At 39.0% G+C, this 24,381-nt stretch overlaps 1 protein-coding gene across 5 annotated transcripts in view; it reads right to left on the bottom strand.

The window, feature by feature from the left end:
* FKTN (fukutin) overlaps nucleotides 1–24,381 on the bottom strand; it is a 42,993-nt gene that overhangs the window by 18,565 nt on the left and 47 nt on the right. The window contains exons 1-7 of one of the 5 annotated variants that reach the window (XM_037036093.1): nucleotides 24,245–24,381; nucleotides 19,081–19,287; nucleotides 18,194–18,253; nucleotides 14,014–14,217; nucleotides 8,333–8,610; nucleotides 7,537–7,669; nucleotides 3,481–3,610 (exon numbers count right to left, since the gene is read on the bottom strand). In XM_037036093.1, the coding sequence (XP_036891988.1) occupies nucleotides 3,481–3,610; nucleotides 7,537–7,669; nucleotides 8,333–8,610; nucleotides 14,014–14,217; nucleotides 18,194–18,253; nucleotides 19,081–19,185 (910 nt within the window). In that variant the 5' untranslated portion in view covers nucleotides 19,186–19,287; nucleotides 24,245–24,381. Of the gene's footprint in view, nucleotides 1–3,480; nucleotides 3,611–7,536; nucleotides 7,670–8,332; nucleotides 8,611–14,013; nucleotides 14,218–18,193; nucleotides 18,254–19,080; nucleotides 19,288–24,159; nucleotides 24,224–24,244 lie in introns of those variants that run through there. The other 4 variants (XM_037036096.1, XM_037036095.1, XM_037036094.1 and 1 more) reach the window with 4 other exon arrangements.

Below are 24,381 nucleotides of genomic sequence, written 5' to 3'. Positions count from 1 at the left end.
AGCAATCTATCAGATGCAGAGTTCAAAACACTGGTTATAGGGATGCTCAAGGAATTTGGTGGATACTTCAAAAGCATAAGAATGATTTGATTAGGAATGGAGGACACACTAATTGAAATAAAGAACAATTTACAGGGAATCAACAGTGGAGTGGATGAAGCTGAGAGTCAAATCAATGATTTGGAACATAAAGTGGAAAAAGATACCCAATCAGTACAGCAAGAAGAAAAAATAATCCAAAAAACTGAGCATAGTGTAAGGAGCCTCTGGGACAACATCAAGTGCTCCAACTATTGCATCAGATAGGTGCCAGAAGGAGGAGAGAGAAAGAGCAAGAAATTGAAAACCTATTTGAAAAAATAATAAAAGTAGACTTTCCTAATTTGATGAAAGAAATACACATACAAGTCCAGGAAGCACAGAGTCCCAAACGAGATGGATGCAGAGAGGCACACACCAAGACACATCATAATTAAAATGCCAAAGGTTAAAGATAAAGAGAGAATCTTAAAAGCAGCATGAGAAAAGCAGAGTTACCTACAAAGCAGTTTGCATAAGACTGTCAGCTGACTTCTCAAAAGAAACTTTGCAGGCTGGAAGAGACTGTGACAAGAAGTATTCAAAATGATGAAAAGCAAGGACCTACAATGTTAGATTACTCTATCATGCAAAGCTATCAGGTAGAATCAAAGGGCAGATAAAATGCTTCCAAGATAACATAAAGCTAAAGGAGTTCATCATCACCAAACCATTATTATATGAAATGTTAAAGGGACTTATTTAAGAAAAAGAAGATCAAAACTATGAACATTAATATGGTAATAAATACATAACTATCAACAACTAAATCTAAAAAAACAAACTAAGAAAACAAGAAGAACAGAAACAGAATCATAGATATAGAGATCACTGGGATGGTGGCCAGTGGGGAAGAAAGGCGGATGTGGAAGAATGGGGAAAAGGTGAAGGGACTGAGAAGTATGAATTGTTAGTTACAGAATTGGCAGAGGGATGTTAGGACCAAGTACAGGAAATGGAGCAGCCAAAGAACTTACTATACGAATGACCTATGGACATGAACAAAGGAGGGGGACTGCCTAAAGGAGTGGGGGTGCTGGGTGGAGGGGGGCACAGGGGGAAAAACTGGGACAACTGAAACAGCCTAGTCGAAAATAAAATGAAACTAAAAAAAATTAAATTACTTTTGAGAATGTTTCATTAGAAACCTTTAAGGATGAAGCCTGCTTTTAAGATTTGCTAAAAATACATAATTTGGTTATTTTGCTTAAACAATCCCTTGCCTGAGTAATAATTTGTAGAAGTTAACTGCTCTGAATAGCTCATGTCTGATGGGTTATACAAAAAGGAGGAGCAGTACCAACCTCAATTTTCAGCATTCTGTCAGAACATATTTCTAGTTATTTACTGTGCATCTACTTCTCAACCAGGTGCTACAGTACTAATCTAAAAAAAAATTTATACCTTAACATTAATAAGGGCTCCTTGGTCTCCCCTATCATCCTTTGAAGACTTCCATCCAAATTATTTAAAAACTAAATAAATGTCTACAATTATCTTAAATATTACAATTAATCTTTAATTGTATCTTCGATGGTACAATTAACAGTAATGCTATTGAGCAATACTGTTTGGAATTCTAAAATTTCATTTTATTTTAATATGAATCTTTAGAAGCCAAGGATGAGGGTGTCTTACCTATAGTTTGAGAAAAATCTACACTCCTCATCTGTAAAAGAATCATAAACTATTAAAAATGGAAGGCTGTTGCCCTGGCCAGTGTGGCTCAGTTGGTTGGAGCATCATCCCCTAGGCCAAAAGGTTTCAGGTTCTATTCCCAGTCGGGGCACACACCCATGTTGTGGGTTCGATCCCCAGTCAGGGAGTGTACGAAAAGGCAACCAATCAATCAATGTTTCTCTCTTTCTCTTCATCTCTAAAAACAATAAACAAATGTCCCTGGGTGAGGATAGAAAACAGAATGGAAGGCTCTTAAATGTCATCTAACTCAACCCCCTCATCATATAAATGCCCTTAAGTGGAAAAAAACAAACAAACAAACCATGGGGCTAAAAGCTCAAAACAAACCATGACAAATTATTAATATTTCTGATGACATAAATAGTCATAAGACAAATGAAACATTTTGCTTCAAAAAGTTAAACCTTAAAGTATAATCACATGGGTGTGAGAGGCACCATATTTTGCCATGTACAATGAATGCGCTTCTGTGAATAATATGCACCCACGTTTTTGGCCCAAACTTACAGAAAAATAAAACTTTAATTTTCATTCATTCACTCACTCATTCATTCATTCATTCGTGTTTAGATACTTGTTTCTTGTATTAGAAAGGAATTTTAGCATTTATTTTAAAACATATTATGGTATAAGAAATTTTATGTAACAAATAATTACAAAACATAACAGCAGATACAAAGAATTTCAGGTGCTAACATGTACAATGCACATTCTTATTTTTCCCTCAAAAATTTGGGGAAAAAGTATGCACTATACACAGCAAAATACAGTACTCTCTCTCTTTTTTTTTTGGCTTACACTAGCTGTATGCTCCTCGTCGAGAAAACCATGTGAGTTTTCCAGAGCCTAAGAGGAAACCAAATATCCCAGTTTATAGCTGTTGTCCAACATAATTATTAATGGGTCTTCTTTTCACTCTCAAAGTCTCTTGACTTAGAAATAAATTATATGGTACTCCTATAAAAGCAGAATTAATTTTTACATAAATACAGTTATAATCAAGAACCCAGCTATAACCAACTGCAGTTATAAATAAGAGGGAATGAAAATAACAACATTTAAGATTCTAAAATACTCAAAATTCCAAAGAATCTGATCCAATGCACGGTGGAAAGAGATCCAGAAACCTTTCTCAGACTCGAACAGCAACTTGCCTACAGACTCTAGAAGCTGCATTTCCCCATCTCTGAACGGAGAGAATACGCTAAGGCACACGGCATGCCCAATCAGTGGTACCACGGAGGATCCGGAGAAGGGTGGCGAAGACCTTATGGCCCTCCCTTCAATCTTCCTCTCAGTACAAATTTTTGCCACAAGCAAGTTGCTTGTATCGTGTGTAAGTAAAGGAACTGAATAGTTTGCTAAAAATGCAACAATAATTTGGGATAGAAATAATAAAATGCTAATCAGAATCCAAGGTAGTCCACATGTTCTAATGTACTTTTATACATGTGAATTATAAATTTTGGTAAACACAAGTATGGCCTTCCTAACTCACTTTTATGTTTCTGAAATTAATTTCTTTAAGGAAATCAATCAATTCCTGCTCCCTGCACTGCGTTTATTCTATCTATACACATGACACTTAAATGATCACTGACATTTTGTCCTCTCAAGCTGCCATCCCAGAAGCCAAAGACGACAGAAGGACACAAAGACGACAGAAGGACACAAAGACAAAGGCAAGCAACCAGATGTTACCTAGGCAAGTCCCGCTGCTCAGCCAGAACCGTACTCCCAGTTTCTTTAACGTTTTGGCTGCGAGCTGCAGGACCTCCTTCGCACTCTTCCGAAAGGCCACAGCTTCCACCGTGCTGTCTTCAAGGTGCTGCTGCAGGGATGACGAAGAGTCAGCCATTACAGCCATTTCTACACGCCTCAAAACGTTTCTGTGACCTCTGAATTAAGTTTGAAAACTAGCCCCATCTATTTTTCTATCATAAAAATGAAGCTTCAGAGTTGTCTGTTAGTCACACATGTATCCTGTAAGATAAGTCTATAGGAGAAGATTCTAGGAGACAAGTTTAAAGGGAAAGGAACAGAACCAGGATGAGACCCATGCCTCTATCACCTTCCTCCTCCACTTCACAGATCCAGCAGGCCGGCTAAGTCGGGGAAAAGAAGGCTAATTTCCAGAGCTACCAGCATATCTGAAGTAAAGCGTATTCTTAGGCCAGGTGTCTGGACATTTCCATATTCCCTGCTTATTTTTTTTTACTGAAGCTCATTAGTTGTTTTTTGATAATTACCAAAATCAAGTTAAGAAAAATGTATATTACCTTAGTTCTAAATTTCTTGGTAGATTGAGAAATAAATAAAAACAGAACAAAGTAAGTTAGGAGAGCACTTCCCATTCTCCCCCTGCCCCGCCACCCACCCTGCCCCCTCCAACTATTCAAAACTAGAGCCATCACGTGAGGTAGAGCAAGCAGGTGCACAGTGCTGGCCTGGTATAAGGATCAGAGCCTGAGCAAGAGACGGGGGTGTCCACACGGAGGGGCTGTCCACTGCGAGGAGTCAGAGCCAGAGCAGGGTAAGGACAGCATCCACACAGCAGAGGGGGCAACAGAGATGAGGGGAGATTCAACAAGTAAGTAACTATGCTAAGGATAATAGGAATCAGGTTTCTCACTGTTTGCGAAGGGAGTCACGAAGGTGGAAATGAACTGCATGCTGTTTAATAGATATCAATTAATTAGACTGGAGATATCAGTATGGATTCATGGAGACAGAGAGATAGATACAGAAATAAACACACGCACGCACTCTGCTCCTAGGAGGGCCTGTGTACAGCAAACCCAAGCAGCAATGAGCACAACTGGCATCCGGATCTTGGCTTCCAAAGCACGCCAGTACTCAGAGAAATGGCTGATTCCAGGGTTAAGACAGGGAAAGGATGAGATAAACCTTGAATATCTGTGCCAAAAAGTAAGAAAGTGCTCAAAAAATGATGGAGACATGTCAAAAAGGCACAGAAGCCATCGTGAAGGGGTTCCCAATGGCCGTATTATACAATTGGCCAAATGGAACAATTATAGGACCAAAATAATGAAAACAATTGAAAGAACAGAAAACCATGAGTTCATACTGATATAAACAATTAGGTTGAAGGTTTGATGATATTGACAGTATTTACATATTTTTATGTAAATATTTTACTCTTTTACATAGTTTTAAAGTAGCTTCATGACAAATGCTATTAATCGCCAAGGCGAAAAAGAGACACTTCACAGACCTGAGGCTTGCAAATGGCACCTCAATCGAGTGGCTGACGTGAATGCCAACGGCAGCTGGGCTCCGAAGGGGCGCAGTGTGAGGGTGCGATGTGAGGGCACGACAGTGTCTGTGTTATTCCTGGGAAAGCTGTGTAACCTGAAGCTAGCACGAGGAAAAACCAGACAAACCCCAAACGAGGGAACATTCACAAAATATCTGGCCTAACATCCTCAAAGGTAGAACAGTCATGAGAAGTCAAAAAAGAATTATGAAACTGTTCAGGACGGAAGGAGACTAAAGAGATGAGGATATTAAATACAACATGTGATGTTTAAACCAAATCCTTTTGACATAAAGGTCATTATTGGGACAATTAGAAAACCGTGAATGGAGATTAAATGGTAATAATCTATGTGTTAATTTCGTAAATTTTGTATTAAGAACTCTAAAGAATAGTCTCATTTTTAGGAAATACTAAAGTTATAGGGCATATGGTCTATGACTTACTCCCAATGGTTCAGGAAAAAAATTGTATTTTCAATTTTTATAAAAGTTTGAGAATGTTTCAAAGTACATTATCATTTTTTAAAAGTTGGGAGGCTGCTCTGTGAGATTTTTAGATCAGTTCTCTGCTGGCTTTACAGCAGGCGTGTGTTTAAGGTGGTTTGGCGCCATCAAGTGCTCACTTTTGTATCTTCACTTTAATTTGAAAAAGTTTTAATCATGCTTTTTAATCATTAGTGTTTTTAAACATGGTTCTAACATAAGAAATGATGAAAAATGAAACACTTGTGAGGATAAAAAGTTTAAAAAGTTATTAATTCCATCAGGCACTCTATATTAGTAATACTAATACATTAGCACAAGAGGAAAAAAACATGAGGAATCACGAGTGTGTCCTGCTGCAGGGAAGGACAGAGATAACGCCGTGAGGAATGAACACAAAGCTCCCCGTGATCTTGTTATGAACAGAAACTTCCAGAAGGCATCACAGTCTTGCATTGTGATGGTACTTTAAACACCGCAACTGTGAGGCTACGATGAACTGAAAAGCCCGCTGAGCACCAGTCATCCATTCTCTTTACTCAAACACTGATTCTTTGCCCTAACAATCTCAAAAGAATGGAAATATGGAATTAAAAAATGATACTATCTTCGTGATTTCTCAGCAGTTTGAAACATTTTACATTTATGCTGCCTTCCCACAAAGATTAGCAGATGAGTCTGAGCAAACACCTGCTAGCCAATCAGTGGCTCTAACAAATGTCTCTAAAAATCATCCGATTCAAATGAGCACCTTATTCTCCGTGCATTTGGCCATGATTATAGGACCTTTGTGCCGGGTGCCATGCTGGATACTGGGGCTACAAAGGTGAGTAAAATAAGATGTCTGCCACCAACGAGTTCACATAACCTAATAGGGGCACAAGACAGACATTTGCAATTCACTGTGATAAGTACTATGACAGAGGTGGCAGCCAGAACAAACTCCCTTAAGGCAGAAAGAGTGAATGGTCAAGTTCAAGCCTCGGACCACACTTCTGCTTCCTGTTACGTGGTGGAGATATGACGGGCGGTGCCTGCCTACTAGAGCAGGCCCATCCGCACACGTGGTTTTCCAGCCATTCGTCCACGAGGCTGACGGAATGTTTCACAGCCCTGCAGTCACACAAGTAAGGGGACAGGGTGAAGGAAGCTCACTGGGACCATGAGGCCTAGGTCCTGGGGCCAGCACAGACTATCAGCAAAGCCTTGCATTCGTTGGTGCTGGTTACTTGACTGGTGATGATAAGGCTGGTATGTTTTCCCATATGCTCTTGTCCTCATGTACACAGCTTTCTTAGAAGGAAACCCCCCCAAAAAAGGCAGGTGGAAGAATTGGGGTACCAAAACCCCACTGTAAATTTCACTGTTTTCCCAGTATTTCTGTTTCATGTCATCTCTTAGAGCTGAAATTCCATGCCCTTCAAAACCATCTTTGCATCCCCGGGATCAGCAGAGTGTCTGGGAAACAGGCTTTCAATAAATGTTTACTGAATTGAAAGCTAGAGCAGCAGAATAAAGTAAAGTTCAAAAGCGCTTGGTCTTTGTGTAGCATTTATCTTCAAAAACCTTCATAAACAAAAAATTTCATACTCAGTGCCAACCCTCTAAAAACCTGCATTTTCCATGAACTATTTTCTACGATTTCTTCACACAGTCCACCTTCTGCAGTGGCTTCAGCCTGGCCAGGGCACTTAAGGAACAGAACGCACCACGAAGTTTACAGCTGACCTAGCTGAGAGCAGAGGCCAGTGCCAAACCTACCAAAGCCTGTCCGTATAAAACAAGGTCTCCATGAATATCAAACAGTGTTAAACAGTCTACTAATGTTTAATCTACTTTTTAAATACTTAACAGAAAACAATCCAGAAGAAAACGGATGAATCAAAAAATGTTTTCTACCTGTCTTCCATAATCCCCTTCATCTCCCTCCCCTGCTAAAATATCACAAACACATTTCCTTTAATTTAAAAACTGTAATATGTGGTTATCTCTAACCTGAAAGAACGCTCGAGCTTCTTTATACCTACACTCAATAAACCTAGAGTGTGGCATTTCTTCTAGAAAGTGCATTGGGTCTTTTGGAATGAGAATTTCTAGTCCATCAACAGTGATTTGTTGTAATTCCGGCCTGAAAACAAAAGTTAAGATTTATTATAAGGACTTATTCCCAAGTAGCACTGACAGCCTCTTCAAAATATACAACATAAGCAAAATAGCTAAGCATTAAGCATATTTTTGATTACGGCAGGTATGAATTTTTAAGATCTATTCTCTTAGCAACTTTCAAATGTACAATCCAAATCTATAGTCACCTGGCTGTATCTTATGTTCCCAGAGTTATTTCTCTTCTAACTGGAAGTTTGTACATTTTGACCACTTTTACTACCTAAGTACACATCTGTGAACATACTTTACCCTGTGTTCGAACCCTTTATAAATGCCATCATAAGACTGACATTATTTTATGCCTGCTTCTGCCCCCACCACTGTGGGATTCATCTATGTGGTGGCTCAGAGCACTAGACCCTTCCTTTCCCTGCTCTACGGCACTGCTCACTGTATGATTACGCAGCGCTTTGTTTGGGGGCTTCAAGAACAATGTTGCCGTGAACATTCTTAGGAACATTTCCCGGTGCGTTTGTGCCTGAGTTTCTTCCTGTTGAGTATTTCCATTTCAAAACTGAGTTAGGTGACATGCATATTAGACTTATTTATAGATATATACAAAAGAGTAAGAATTCATGACTGGACAATACAGGTTTCCCACTTCCGCTTTAGAGCCTGAACTCACCTGTCAAAAGCTCCTGGATAACGACCAAACTGTAGCTTTCGAAAAGGAACAAATTTCTTGTCAATGTGTCCTTTGAGGCGCAGATGGCCATGCCACAGGTAGTTGCCACTCCTCTCGTAGAAGACCACCAAGTGGATGGCGTGAGTGGCCACCTTGCAGATGTAGTGCAGGGGAATCTCGGTTCCAGAAAGTGAGTCTATCCCGTCGAGCCGGGGATCTTTGCTCTCAATCTTTAGACACTGAAATCCTGTATTTTCAGCTATCCAAAACCAGCCTTCCTAAAAGCAAAGAAACATCGAGCATGAATATTTAAAACCAAATACTAGAAGAAAAACAAAGATGATTTTTTTAGATTATAATTTATTTATTTATTTAAAGATTTTATTTATTTATTTATCTTTAGAGGGGAAGGAGAGAGGGAGAGAAACATCAATGTACGGTTGTCTTTTGTGCGTCTCCTGCTGGGAACTGGCCTGCAGGGAACCGGCCTGCAACCCAGGCAGGTGCCCTGACTGGGAATCGAACCACGATTCTCTGGTTCCCAGGCTCACACTCAATCCACTGAGCTACACCAGCCAGGGTCAAAGATGATTTTTATACTGAATTAAGCCATACAGATTTTTGTGCTATTCTGTTCTTTCCCTAAAGATTTAAAAATGAGGGTGGTGAGGGGAAGCAGGCAGTGGGAGAAAAAAAGAAAAGTACCAAGAAGAGAAACTAAGTCCCTTGGAAGACATGTTCAAAGACTCTCCTTATGAAGATACAAAAATTCTCCCTGGAATGAGAATGCTCATTTCAATGTCCACTGATTAGTAGCTATAAAATAAAGCTTAATGTATATAAAGACAGCACTTAAACTTGTAATTGTCAATGTAACTTCTAATAACCTTTATCTTCAAATGTGCTTGAAAAAAGTAGTGCTTTCACCCTATAGTTTATAATCCAACACCTTAAACTGCGACATACTACAAGCCCATCATAACAGTCATTAGAAAATAGACTGAGACACACTATAAAACAAAGTGCATTTCCTAACATCATTGGTTGTAATATAAATCTCACAGAACAAGATTAATATTCCCTTTCTTCTGAAGTACTGGTTCTCCAGGCAAGTGGTACTGTATCCACAAAACATTTAAAAATGTGTGGGGATAGTTCTGGTCAGCACAGCCATTAGGGAAGACAAAGCTGGCCCTCAGAGGTCCAGGCCAGGCACGCCAGACATCCTACAGCCCGAAACATGCAAGTCTATCCTGTGACCTGCACAGTTCCCAATGTTCTAACAGATGACCACGTAGTGAAAACCGTGTTCATAATTATCAGAGCCTCCCTTCTCAGGAATAACACAGTCCTGTTAAAGAAAGAACAATTTTGGTTTTTGGTTGTTAAAACCTTATTCATTTCTTTGGAAAGCCACATCAGTCAACTCGATGTCATTCAGTAACATTTGAGGCTGTCACAGTTTGCGACCCTCCTGGGCAGTGCGAGCATCTGAGTTACTCTGTTATGTTTTCCAGTGTTGTCCTTCCTGCGCACGTGTCCAACGAGACACACTTTCCCTTCATTTCTACTTTATGTGACAGTTAAGACATTATGTTGATTTGGGGGATTAATGTATGTAGATAGGTTATAATTTCTATGGATTTCATTTTGGGAAAACAAAGGAACATTAAAAACTACTCTTTGCAGAAAAAGTTTATGAACCTTTCAGTCTCTTTTATGAGGAAATCAAACAGGCCAATGGGAATGACCTGCAAATACTGACATTTAGAAGTGTCTCCAGTGACAAGGCTGGCAGGCTCTTACCGCCCTGTCAGGCAGGCCGCCAGTTAAGAAGGCCTGGATGGCCCTCACCAAAAGCTCCCAACTGGTTTCAGTGTCTCATTCTTAAACATGAAAGAAAAAGATCAACAAATACTGTAGGAAACCCATATCATGAAAAATAAATAATAATATCAAAAATAAACATCTAGCACGAAAAGGATTTGCAAAAACAAAATTCAGCAGGGAGAAAAAAAACCCAAACCTTTAAAATCTGCAGCAAAAGACAAAACTTTACCCATGTTATTATGAGAAATAAGCAGAGTACACAGAGCACTTACAAAATAAAAATATCAAAATTTCAAACAAAAATATGAAAAAAAATGAAATTGTTATTAAAAGTAGAACAGTTAGAAAGTGAGATAAAAATCATAAAGCAAAGAGAATGAGAGGATCAATTCTGGAAGTCCAACATCCAAGGAATAAAAAGTTTAAGAAGAAAGAACATTCTTATTCAATACTACCCTGGGGGCCTACCTAAATCAATAAGACAAGAAATTAGGTACAAGAGCTAGAAAGGTACAGACCAAACTGTTTTTTTGTGTGTGTGCAGAAAATATAATAACCTATATTTAAAGAGAAAGAGGAAGAAAAGACACGGAAAGGGACAAAAAGAAGAGGGGGGAGAAACTCTTGAAATTCATCCACAGAGTTCAGAGACCAGGACAGTTGCTGGGGAAAAGATCAAAATACAAAAGTCAACAGCATTCTCATCTACCTAAAAAATAAATTGTAAAAATGAAAAAAGAAAGAAAGAAAAATATCTATATTAACCCCCCCCCCAAAAAAAACCACTGTAAGGTAACTGGAAACACACCTTATAAAAGATGTGCAAAATCTGTAAGAAAAATTAGAATATTCTATTAAAGAACATTAAAAGACACCTGAAATTAAAGGACATATATTTCACGTTCATGGGTAGGGAATCTTAGTATTTTAACAATGTCAAGAGCCCCTGCCCGCTTCTCAGGCTCTCTCAGGCCTGGACTAGCCGGGATGGGGAAAGACACAGGCCACGGCACCTCCACTGCCACATCAGACAGCCGCCATCCTGAGCAAGCACAGCTGCCTAGCTGACTGACAGCTGCACAGGTGAGCCTCAGCTGACCCCAGTACCAGGATCATGAGCTACATAAGTGGATGTGCTTCAGGCCACTACATTTTGGGGTGACCTGGTACACAGCAGAAGCTGAATGCTATGTAAATCAAATTAGAAATCAAATGTACAAGTAGAGACATTTTTGATATGCAAGCTTTCAACATCCCACTCACCCTTTCTCAGAAGAGAACTCCTAAAATGTAAGGGGAGTTACAGAACAATATCTGTGCAGCAGATCGGTCTTTATTTGGGCAGAAAGACCAGCAGCTCTTGGAGGTATGTCACCAAGGGGGAAAAAAGGAATTGCAAAATTATCTGATATGATAGAGGAGTATCAAGAATTGTATATTTATTTACAGCATTCATACATGGATTATTGATAGAAGGAAAAGAGAATTACATAAGAAATATTATCATAGTACACTAGGTGGTATCCATGTGATCAAGTTTTCATAAGAAGGTGAACACTGACTACTGATTTAACTAAAGAGTGTGATGAAGTCATTTTAGGATGATGATGGCGGAAGAGAGTGTGTGTGCGTACGCGTGAGAAAATAGACTTGAGAGCTAAACTCTCATAATTCATCATCTAAACACGAAATACTAAAAACAGACAGCATAAATACTTCATTTATAAATGAGAAGATAAAGGGAACAGCAGAGTTGAAAGTGGCTGGCACTAGGAGTAGGAAGAAGGGGTGGGGAGACAAGAGGTAGATATACCTTTTCCATTATGAGCTTTGCATTACCATTTGACCTTTAAACTTAGCTCAAGTATAATTTTGATTAAAAAAATAAAAACTACATTTAAAATACCATGCCCTAACTTTTCTATAAGTCTAAATATTTTCAAAATGTAAAGTTGAGTGGAAAGAAGAAAAACAAGAACTATAAGCCGGATGTAAGTCAAAGGTGAGAGTTGGGGCAATCCAGCGGACGTGCAGCACCCCCCCCCCTCCGGCTTCCCCAGAGCACGCCATCACCTGGAGGGCAGCGCCCTCCCAGAGGTCACACAGCTAACACAGATCCCACTGCAGAGCCAGTGCACATGCCACCACGGTGAGGGGGTGTGTGGGGGGGGAGGGGGTTCAGGGTTCAGTTAATCTGATACTAACTCATCAGAATGAAAAACAGTAAAGTTGGGAAGTTACAGGTATTCCAAATAAAGAAGTAAGCAACGTTTTGGCATATTTGATTGAAGCTTTTTTTTTTTTTGACTACTACTGTGTGACTTAAAGCGTAAGTTTGAATTTCCAGATACACCTAAGAAGCACCCCACTTGGGCATCCAACAAGTCCTGTGCCCTTACAAAGTAGAAAGAATGGCGCTATCGATTAGGGACACGACCTTCACTTACACCTTATGTGGCAGATCCTGAAAATCCATCACCGAATCCCTTCCCACTTGCTTGCCTACACTGATGGAAAGGCTAAACTCCTGTCTCGTTAGCCTCCTTCACAATGAGGAGACATATGAACGCACTTCTGGACAGTGAGCTATATGTAGCTGAGTAAAATTTTACTTCAAAAGAGGGGTAGGATCATCAACCCCTCCTGTCGTCACCCTGCCTTGAACATGAGCATGACGCCTGGGGCTATACCAGCTATCTAGTGAAGATTAAAGAAAAGAAAAAGGAACGTCAGTGATGCCAGGCATGATGTCACTGGGCAGCTGAATTAACACCAAATGCCACCAATCTTTTGACTTCTTGTCATACACGAAAAGTAAATTCCCTATTTGCTTAAGCTATTATTAATTTTTTTTAATTTTTCAGTTACAGTTGCCATTCCATATTATATTAGTTTCAGATATACAGCAGAGTGGTTGGACATTTATGCAGCTTACGATGTGGTCCTCCAATAAGTCTCTANTTTTTTTGACTACTACTGTGTGACTTAAAGCGTAAGTTTGAATTTCCAGATACACCTAAGAAGCACCCCACTTGAGCATCCAACAAGTCCTGTGCCCTTACAAAGTAGAAAGAATGGCGCTATCGATTAGGGATACGACCTTCACTTACACCTTATGTGGCAGATCCTGAAAATCCATCACCAAATCCCTTCCCACTTGCTTGCCTACACTGATGGAAAGGCTAAACTCCTGTCTCGTTAGCCTCCTTCACAATGAGGAGACATATGAACATACTTCTGGACAGTGAGCTATATGTAGCTGAGCAAAATTTTACTTCAAAAGAGGGGTAGGATCATCAACCCCTCCTGTCGTCACCCTGCCTTGAACATGAGCATGACGCCTGGGGCTATACCAGCTATCTAGTGAAGATTAAAGAAAAGAAAAAGGAACGTCAGTGATGCCAGGCATGATGTCACTGGGCAGCTGAATTAACACCAAATGCCACCAATCTTTTGACTTCTTGTCATACAAGAAAAGTAAATTCCCTATTTGCTTAAGCTATTATTAATTTTTTTTAATTTTTCAGTTACAGTTGCCATTCCATATTATATTAGTTTCAGATATACAGCAGAGTGGTTGGACATTTATGCAGCTTACGATGTGGTCCTCCAATAAGTCTCTACCCCTGACATCACATGTAGTTATCACAATATTATTGACCACATTCCCTATGCTGTTCTTTACATGCTGAAGCTATTACTAATTGTGTTGTTACTTACAGCTGAATATATTCCTGATATAATTTATAAAAAGCTTTTAGAAAAATTTTTAAAGTTTTATATTTTAAACTGGTATTCCCTCACACTATTTTGTAAGAGGCTTTCTACTACCTGAAAGCAAATCATCTCACCTCATTCTTCCACAGGGGATGCCGCAGTGCAAACGTAGTGAAGTCTCTTGGGACACAGAAAAAGCTGCATTCTGAAGTGGCTCCATGAGAAGTGTTTTTGACTTGTTCAAAGTTTTTACTAATCAGTTCCAGGATCAAAGGATCGATAAGGAACACAGGCACATTTTGGCTCGATGTGAGCGTAATGAATTTTTTAACTGCACGCTGTTGAGAGAAAAAGAATCTCCTTAATTCTATGAAACCAGTACAATAATCTTAGTAAATACTATTCATTGATCTCATCAGTATATAGTGTTTACTCAAGAGACACCATCCTTATTCTTACACTGAAATAATAATAATACCCAGTCCCAACTCTCAGGAAGTACACAGTCTAGTGAGGAAGATGAACAGATATTTACAAATCAAGGTAAAATACATGCAACATATTATAAAGTACAGAACAGTAAGCTACTAATTAACTGTGCAATAAAAAAGATCCGAAAAGCTCTGTAGAGAAAGTTGTATCAGAAAGGAAACTTCAAGCTTACAAATTATTCTCTTGGTATTAGCTAATTTTTTTTTAAGCCAAAGTGGAAGATGAACTACCTCATCTGTCAGCTTTTAAAAATCAGTCACGGCAACCTATGCAAAACCAAAACCAATTTTACATGCCATTTTCCTTTATATTTGTAATACTGCTTAATAATCTTTCTAAGCAAAAGACTCCAACTAAAATATACTGCCTGCTTGACTATTCCTGTATACAGTTTGACTTTCTAATAATATTGCAATGTTTTTAAACATTATTGTGTTGGGCAGTAGAGTACTAAAAAAGTATATTTTAAACTTAGAATAGAAACAGACTAAATTGCACTGAGGAATAAATAATACCTAAGAATAGCAAAAATAAATAGAATAAAGGGTGCACATTCCTGCTTAAAATCCTAGTTCAATGAAAGCGATCACCTCAAAGGATGTATGGCCTTCAAAAGTGAAAGAAAATTATAGAAACCCATCCTTTGTGAACACAGATGCAACAACACTCAACAAGGCATTGAAAATAAATTCCAATGGTTTTTTTTAAGAGACCAAAACAAAAAAGTAAATATCATGACCAACTAGGATTTATCCCAGAAAAAAAGACAGCATTTGAAAATCAATGAAGTTCATTATATCAACAGCATAAAGGGGGAAAAGTCTATAAGAATTTCAATACAGAAAAAGTATTTGACAAAATTCAATACCTATTCATAACAAAGAACTCTCAGTAAACCAGGAATAGAACACATCCTCAATTTGATAAAAAGTGCGAACAAACAAATCTATCAATGAGTTGTAGAAGTTCTTTTTATCTACTATCTATCATAGAAACTAGTTAATTTTTGTGAGATATGTTTGAAAATATTTTCTAGTCTGTGGCATATCTATTCATTTTTGAATGCTGTNAAAAAGTATTTGACAAAATTCAATACCTATTCATAACAAAGAACTCTCAGTAAACCACGAATAGAACACGTCCTCAATTTGATAAAAAGTGCGAACAAACAAATCTATCAATGAGTTGTAGAAGTTCTTTTTATCTACTATCTATCATAGAAACTAGTTAATTTTTGTGAGATATGTTTGAAAATATTTTCTAGTCTGTGGCATATCTATTCATTTTTGAATGCTGTCTTTTGATGAGAAATTTTTAATTTTTAAAAAAGATTTTTAATTTATTTACTTTAGAGGGGAAGGGAAGGAGAGAGGGAGAGAAATATCAATGTATGGTTGACTCTCCCATGGCCCCTGCTGGGAACTGGCCTGCAACCCAGGCATGTGCTCTGACTGGGAATCAAACTGCGATCCTCTGGCTCGCGCTCAATCCACTGATCTACACCAGCCAGGGCAAGAGGTTTAAATTTTGATAGCCTAATCAATGTTGTTCCTTTTTGGTTCTTGCTTTCTGTGCTTTATACTAGGAGAATAAAAGAAAGAAGTGGTTTTGGGAGAAAAACAACGAGATGACAGATTCTAGTACAAATAAGGTGCTTACTAAGTACTTATCGAAAGACACTCAGCTTGGTGTTAAATACAAACAGGAGGAGCACATATATGGCTTCACTATGATTCTTAATATCAATATAGATTAGGGCAAGGTCAAGGAGAGATTCTACAACTCACCTTCTAAATATGCCTTCCGGGTTGTTATCAATGCAATCAACAATGATCTTTGGAAACACGTCCAATTGACTCTAATCCAATTAATCCTAAATCAACATGACTATTATCATCTGGCCTTCAGTAATTCATTTCATTTACAAGAAAGAAAAATGTCTGTTTGAAAATAGGACACACTGCCGCTACAACAGCCTACTCACCTGTCAGTGTACACAATTTTATCAGAACCTTAAAGGGCTTGGTGAAGAAGCCTTCTGAGCGAAAGGTTAGCTCCTAATGATGATTCTCTTTGCCCTAAGTGCTCTCAAGTTACCTGTTTAATAATTTATCCTAGAATTTTATCAGGGCTCAGTGTCAATACTTATCGATCAGATTTCACCTGTGAGTCTTTCTAAAATATTAGAACAAAAAGTATTTAGTTCTCCCTTCCCTGTAATTTTGCAACTGTTATAAAGAGTGAGTTTTAGTACTGTGAACTGCTCTGTTAAGTTTTGGCTCATGTACCTTGGACGTGAACCCCTTTTAAAAAATCCATTATTTTCTTCCACCTCAAGGATCACGCTTTGAATGAAAAAGATGGGGCTCTCCTAATTTTCTCTGTTACATTAAACTTTAAATGAAATACAATTTCCATTGTAAAATGTACAGTGAGTCTGTACCTCTGCTGACTACTTTATATATAGAAAAGGTTTTGGAAATGTTGTTGGTTAATCCAAAGTAAATTAAAGTCCCACTGAAGCAATTTCAGCTTTAAAACTTTTTCTGAACATGCTCTTTCAGTTTATACATAAGGACTCAATAAATAGAAAACTTGGAAAATTTGTATCACCTTAAATATCCTCATATTTTAGAATGTTAAAATTTATGATCGCGAACCCCCATTATCGTCAGATGGGTCTACCTCCTGGCCATTAGATACTGAATTCCACATCTCAATAAACATGGTCCAAGTATTCTATGTGTTTTTCTTCAGGGTGGGATGGAGGGACAGTAGGGCTGGACAGAACACAAAACATGCCCGCTTTTCTTTCATCTGCTAAAGTCTTTACCATTGTGACTGGGGGTATGAATTCCAAGTGCACCATGCTTCCCTTTCTCCTTGGACTGTCCTAAATTCCCAGAGCAAAACAGCTGCTGTTTTTTGTAAATTAAAAGTTCACACTGAAATGCCTATGTATGGTGTTGGGGGGGAACTACACTTATCAGGCGTCACTTGGTAAGTTATGTTGATGGCTAACACTGCGCTGTATGTGTGAAACTCATGTAGCGTTGAATGTCGACTATAATTGAAATGCTTTCTTTAATGTTTTAAGGTTCACACTGATACAATACTTCCAGACTTGATAGTTGAGGACCCTAATAACACAATATCCCAGACTTGACCCTTAAATGAGTGGTTCACATCCAACTGTCATCAATGACCTCAAATGATCACCAGGACTTTATTGCTACTAGTGATTTGAAAGTCTACTTCTAATCTACAGCCTTTGGTTAAACAGAAGCCAAAGACTGAAAAATATCTGGTTATATCAAAAATGTATACTAACAAGATAAATGTAATTTTGTAAGAAACTATGTTTTATAAATGTGCCAGGCTCTGAGATTTGTAAACCCAAACAGGGATGTATTGTAACACTGCTAGTTTTCCTTATCTTATAAAGGAAACCCGTTGAATAGATTTTTTTCCTCATCATTATTTCATAGTTCAATCCTTAGAAACATAAATATTCATTTGGGGAACTACTATAGTGAGGGTTTGGAGGCAAAGAGAATTTGGACTGAGTCACTTATTAGCAAACTACCCTGAATCTCTCCAAGCTACCAAAGGATGACAGTGTGCTGACTCGTTAGCGTTTCCATAAGGACTAAATGAGATACTGCATAGAGAACAGGCTCTGCCCCTTCCCCTCGACCACCTACCCTGACTTCTCATTGAGGCAGCCATTATCTTTGCCATCATTCAACAACTTATTGAGTGTGTAACCAGAGAGACTAAAATGAACACTGTAATTAGGAAGTGCCTGCTTATTGTACATACCCACTGTATGCTATCAAATCCAATTCGGCTTCCTTTGGATTTTGATAAACCAGCTCCATTCTAGGAAGATAACGAAAGGACATTTTAGTAACTCCAAAGCCCCGTAACCAGCATGCAACATCACATTTAGGGTAGGCCTGAGATTCAAACTACTCATCATCATTACTAAGTATTCAGAAAATACCCATTTTCATGTAGTTAAGAGCTCAGAATTCTACAATTATACAACTAGCCAGATAGAAAACAATGACCGACTGCAGTAAATTAATTAGGTCATTAAACAATAAAGTATAGATGGCCAACATCTCGAAACTAATTAATTTCCATCTAATAAATAGTAAACTCCTGGCTCTTCCGAATCTCTTTGGAATCAGGCCTTATCCATTCAGCTAACTTTGGCTCATCTCCCACACTGGGTCAGTGTTAGTTAGTACACCTTGGCCAAGTGGTAGGAGAGCATAATATTTACTGAGTAGCCCCTTAGTGTGCTGTGCTTGACATTTCCATATACAAATTATGTATTCTCATCTATCCCACATAACAATCCTACAAAGTAGACATTATTTATGTTTCAGACAGTTCCAGTGCCCTCAGTTTTCCTAACGTAAATCATAATTTCAAATGTTGAGGTTTTAAAAAATGCATTAGACATCATTGAAATCTAGCACCTTTGATATTGAATGTGCTGTTACAGTAACATTGCTTGAAAAACATAATAACACTTTTGAATTGTTTGCTACACCCACAGAGATGAAAATTACAGTAAGAACTATTTCTGCAAAAATTTGAGAAACTGTGATTAATTTATGTGCTGCAAAAGGGAACTATGTTAGGAAAATATAGAGCTAAAACGAAGCCTAATGACAAGAAAGGAGAAAAAAAGCTACCTTTGCTGATAAATAGTGCTTGTAGTAGTATAACTGAAATAGCAGAAATGCAGAACTGGTCAAAGTTAAAAGCGCCAAAATCACGTTCTTATTGATTCTACTCATTAGTCTGCAGTGCTCATTTGGTTGTCTTTTGAAAGTAACTCAGTTGGTTTCATCTTTTTGGATAAGGAGATAATCTTGTTTTCCGAGAACAAAAAGATATTTCTAAAGAGACAAAAACCTGGTTTTAGTTTTTCACTTTTAATAATCAGCAACAGAAGAAAAAGTTACTTGAAGTTTATAAAGCATTCTTTGATTTGGTAATTTCCTCTACTACAGAAATAATCAGTTAAGGGACTGAACATTAAAGAACAAGTATGTTGCCCTGACCAGTGTGGCTCAGGTGGTTGGGCAGCGTCCTGCAAAAGTGAAAGGCAGCCGGTTCAATTCCCAGTCAGGGCACATGCCTGGGTTGCAGGATTGATCGCAGGTCGATATTTCTCTCTCACCTCAATGTTTCTCTCCCTCCTTTTCCCTCTCACTAAAATTAAATAATTTTTTTAAAAGAACAAAAATGTTTATTATGGCATTCTTTTCAAATGCAAATAGCAAAAACCCTAAGTGGGATATTTATAAAAACCAACCAGCAGAGACTAGGGGTCTTTTGTCCCAGAATGTCTGACTCAGTAAGTCTGCTGCGGGAGGGCCCTGAATTTGCATTTCTGACAAGTTCCTAGGTAATGCTGCTGCTGCTGCTGCTGCCTGAACCAAGACCCACTTGCACAGGCAGAAGAAATTGAGAAAGTTTTTGGTCAAGGAACATCCGTATGATAGCTCTTCATTCTCTGTGATCTAGGATGTGATCAGTTTTTACAAATATCCCAGGTATGTTTTCAGTTTTTCCAAGCACAAAGGCTTTGATAAAAAATTTTGGTCCTTCATGTTTAGTCCCATCTGGTTATTTCTTTAAGAAACTTAATATAGTTTTATTTCTTCTTACTTCCCCTCTACTCTTTGATTCTGGTCAAACATACAGGGTGTGGCAGAAGTTAACACCCCCTTGAGTGTGGTTGGGAGGGTAATAATATGGGTATAATAACTTAGTTTTAATGGGAACATTTCACCTAAAATGTCATATGGTGTACTTGAGTATGATATTGTATGTTACAGAATTGCATACTTATGATTTTATCATTTAAAAGGGGGGAGTGTTCTTTGTGCCAGACCCTGTATTTAGTTCTCCAATATCTTTATTCCTTTAAATATACTAAAAATGTCTAAACTCTGTCTTCTGTTCTCCAGCTAAAAATAAGAGAAAACAACAAATTTATACTACCTCCTGCCTTCCCTCTCAGTTTTCACTAGTTATTTCTACCTTGTTATAGTTCTATTATATTCTTCACTACAAATCTCCGTTACCTTGGCCTTATTCTGAACTGTGTTCCTGGACCTCCTTTGGCTGTGTCATCCTTGTCCATTTCCTAGATGGCTGATATTCATCTTCTCCCGGTTTATCAAAAAAAAAACTTAGGGGTACTATTTACCTTGAGTTCTAGCACTGTTCAAAAAATGGCTGTCAACTGAGTTTGGTTTTGAGGTCACATTTTCTTTCCCCTTATAAGGTTCATACCACTTTCCTCTAATGCTAAATATTCCATTGACAATACCTGATCCTTCCCCCAGCACTCCCTTATAGGTAAGTTGTTTTAATGGGATGAGCAAAGAACACACTCCTTATCTTTGAAATTCAATTTTTAAAAAACTAGTATGTACTGATGCGGATGCCTGTGTATTAGTTTTCCTCACTGTGTGCCCTATCAGTCTGTGCAATCAAGACTTCTTTTGTCTGCGCAAAGGTTTTTTTTTAAGTTATATGTTTCAATATTCTTTCTGTTCCAATGTTTAATTCTGTATTTCCAGAACTACAAATAAGCACTTGTATCCTCTCCTTTCATTCCCATCTTACTGGCGGCAGACGAGATGCACACACAAATGTGAAGGAAAGTGTACAAGGATGGGAAGCACAAGCTGGTTCTCAGGCTTTTCTACAGCCAAGAGCAGCATCTCATGTCCTTCCCACCTCCCACGTGCCCTTTCGCATCATCACCGGTTCTTTAAAGGCGGTGGCATGAAAGACTTTGCCACCTGTCTTATCCTGACAGCCTACCCACCACCTTCCTCTTTTGAGAACCATCTGGGTAGGGATCTGTTTGAAAGAATGTCTAACGACCTGACATTTTTATTCCACTTCTCCCCATTCCTGCCTTCTGGTTCACCTCTCCTGATGTCAGAAGCCTTCAGACAAGAAATGACCAGCTCTGATACCCAACTTAGGTTCATAAGATGGTGTGTGCTAAACTGGCCCCCTCCAGGCTACTGACCTATTGTGGGACATTGGGAAATGAGAGGGACACATGGGTGGTATAAATCAGTCAGAACTGAGATTCAAATATCCAAATACGGCAAAATAAAACAGAGAAGAAAGACAGTAGCATTAGGCAAAGGCATGTTTAGAGAGATGAAGTGGCAAATTAAAAAGTATAAGGAAAAAATGCTTCTGACAATATATGCAGGGTTAAAACAACAAAAAACCCAACATTTTCAGCTGTTCTAAGCCATACAAGGCCTACTAGATGTTTAAAAATTCTTTTCTTAGTCTGTGGCTCAATTAACAAATGCTCATTTCCTACAGCCTGCTTCGGAGTAACAGAATGACTTAAACCAAGTTATTTTTAATTAAGTCAAGCCTTGCCCTCAGGAATCCATTGCTTCATTGAGACCATCTGGGTACTGATTTTAGTAAAGCTATAAAGCTAACAGACTGAGACACAGGGCTCAAAGGGTATCAATACTTGGCAGAACATATACAAGTGTGAATACATGTACATATGTAATATCTGGATGAATGTCCACCACGGTGTCTCTAGGTCGGCAGAATTGGCTTGATCTTTATATCGTTCCGTATGCTTTTCTATACTCTCCCAATATTTTAATAATAAGCATATATTATTTCCACAAACAAAAAAATCATTAATATGAACATGTGATAGGTAATAACAGTGGCTTAATAACTGCCACATTTGCTACTTAAAAGTATCATCCTCAGACCAGAAACATTGCATCATGTTGGAGCTTGCCAAAAATACAGAATTTCCAGGCCCTACTACAGACCCGCTGACTCAGAATCTACAGTTTAACAAGATCTTCAGGTGATTCATATGTACATTAACACATGAAAATCACTAGTCTGCACGCTGAGACCTTCATGTAAAGCTAGAGGTAACATCTGTCTTGTTTCCTACATCCTTATGACCCAGTATTGCCTGAGTCAAATCAATATTTGTTGAATAGAGAAATATGTAAATATTATTACTATTGAGTAGACAATTAGAAAGACACCAGAGATTATACCTATTTGAGTTTACTTTCAGCCAAATTTTCAGAAGTAGGTGATTTTTTTGCTGTAAATGCTGTTAAATTATTTTAATAACCGTGTTGACCCCAATCCTTTCTTAAAAGGAGTCCTTGCTCTTAGCTCTGAGACCCGCATGTTTCCTTCAGTCATTTCACCAGCCCCCTATCTATTGGGCACATGTTATTATATTCTCTCTACAATCCAGCCCTCAGAGTAAATTAAATTTCAAGGTTTTAACTACAACCTCTGAGGGAAACCTTGTTATTTAAGTTCCAGTCTATGAACAGAAAAACCCATCTGCCTATATTTCCAACTTAATTTCCTACACCTTAGATTTAACATGTTCAAAAGTACCAATTTTATTCTCCATCCTCTAACTCCCTCCATCCTCACACACTAATGTTTTACAGAAGAAGGACCACCTAGGCCAACACCACTTTACAGAGAACAGGACCTGGAATTAAATGAGAGTCCAAGGGACTAGTTATTGGCAATACCGTGGCTGCAATTTGAATTACCTTACTCCCCAAACACTACTGTGATCTGGAATTCTAACAGAATGCCCATTTTTGTCAACAGCATTTAAATTCATTTTTTAGAAAACCTGGTTCAAAATAGCAATCACCTAGATCCAAGAAATCAAGTCCTGTGTATTGTTGACATTTCTCTCATTCCTTTTTTCTTCCTTTTCAGAACATCCTGTACTTTCACTTGGGGTCCCTTCAACATCTGATGCCATCCTTCCCAAATCCACTGTTCTCTCAAAACCTACCTCCACGAACAGATTAACATATGAATGCCTGGTCCGGACTTCTCTATCTTTATCCACACAGCAGAGCTGGCTCCTGATGATTCAAATCCTATCCACCCTCGCAGTGTAGCTCATCCCAGCTTTTCCCACTGGGCTTCCCTCTTTTCTCAATTCCTATCTCTCTGCTCCATCACTCACTCTGGTATGTTACAGGCTGATGCCCATTCTTTGGAAACCTGCAATCTTCGAAGGTAGAAAGAATCTGGTATCATCTAGGTTCCCTCTATACACCTGAGAAAACTGAGGGGGTGAGAGAAGTTACTTGCCTCAAGTCACTTGAGAACCTGGTGACAGCGATGAATCTAAACTCAGTTCTCCGGACCCCAACCCGAAGCTTCTAATAGTCACCTGCACACACATCCGGTTTTTCCCGACATGCCCCGGCTGATACTGCAAACTAAAGGGTGACGTCAAAGCCGTATGAAACTTTAGCATGGCTAGCAGTATCCACCTCGTTATAAAGCACTCAAAGGGAAATGCATCAGTTAAAAAAAATTCCTCCAAATAAACTACACGTTGAACCCACGGGGAAAGTATCGCAAGGGAAAAGGCACGGGCAATGCAATTACACTCCCTCTGTAAAGCTGGTAGCTCCTCAGTGCCCGTGGAAGAATTCCACGCTCCTTCCCAGGGCACCCAGGTCCTTCTCAGCCGAGACCTTGGCCTTGCCCTTCCCGCACCCATCCCTCAGTCATTACTCTAAAACGCAGTGCTGCCAAACCTGACAGCTCCACTCACGCTCCTGTGTCTTTGGACACACTGGTCTCACAACCTGCAGTGCTGTCCCCCACCTGCTCCCCAGATGCTCTCGCAAAACCCGAGGTGGTTCTCACGGCCCCGCTCAAACACCACTACCCCAACTGGGTCCTACAAGGGTCTCGATCGCCCTCCAAAACTGCACACGTCCCAAGATGAGGATTTCGCTTGCTGCAGCCTTCTGCCCTGAGCGCACTCACCCGGTGGCCAGCCTCGACGGCCGTGATGGGGAGATGACCAGAATGCTGGGGGGATGCCCAGTGAGGGCACTCGAGCTACGGGGAATACCTGCCTAAAGGTATCCGCCCACCCCAGCGAGGGAGCTGAGCCTCCCAAA

This window comes from Sturnira hondurensis, unplaced genomic scaffold, assembly GCF_014824575.4.
Source record: "Sturnira hondurensis isolate 20B ecotype Veracruz unplaced genomic scaffold, ASM1482457v3 Scaffold0022566, whole genome shotgun sequence".
Classification (NCBI taxonomy): Eukaryota; Metazoa; Chordata; class Mammalia; order Chiroptera; family Phyllostomidae; genus Sturnira; species Sturnira hondurensis.
The sequence above is the reverse complement of the archived record's forward strand: the minus strand, read 5'-3'. Positions and strand labels throughout refer to the sequence as shown.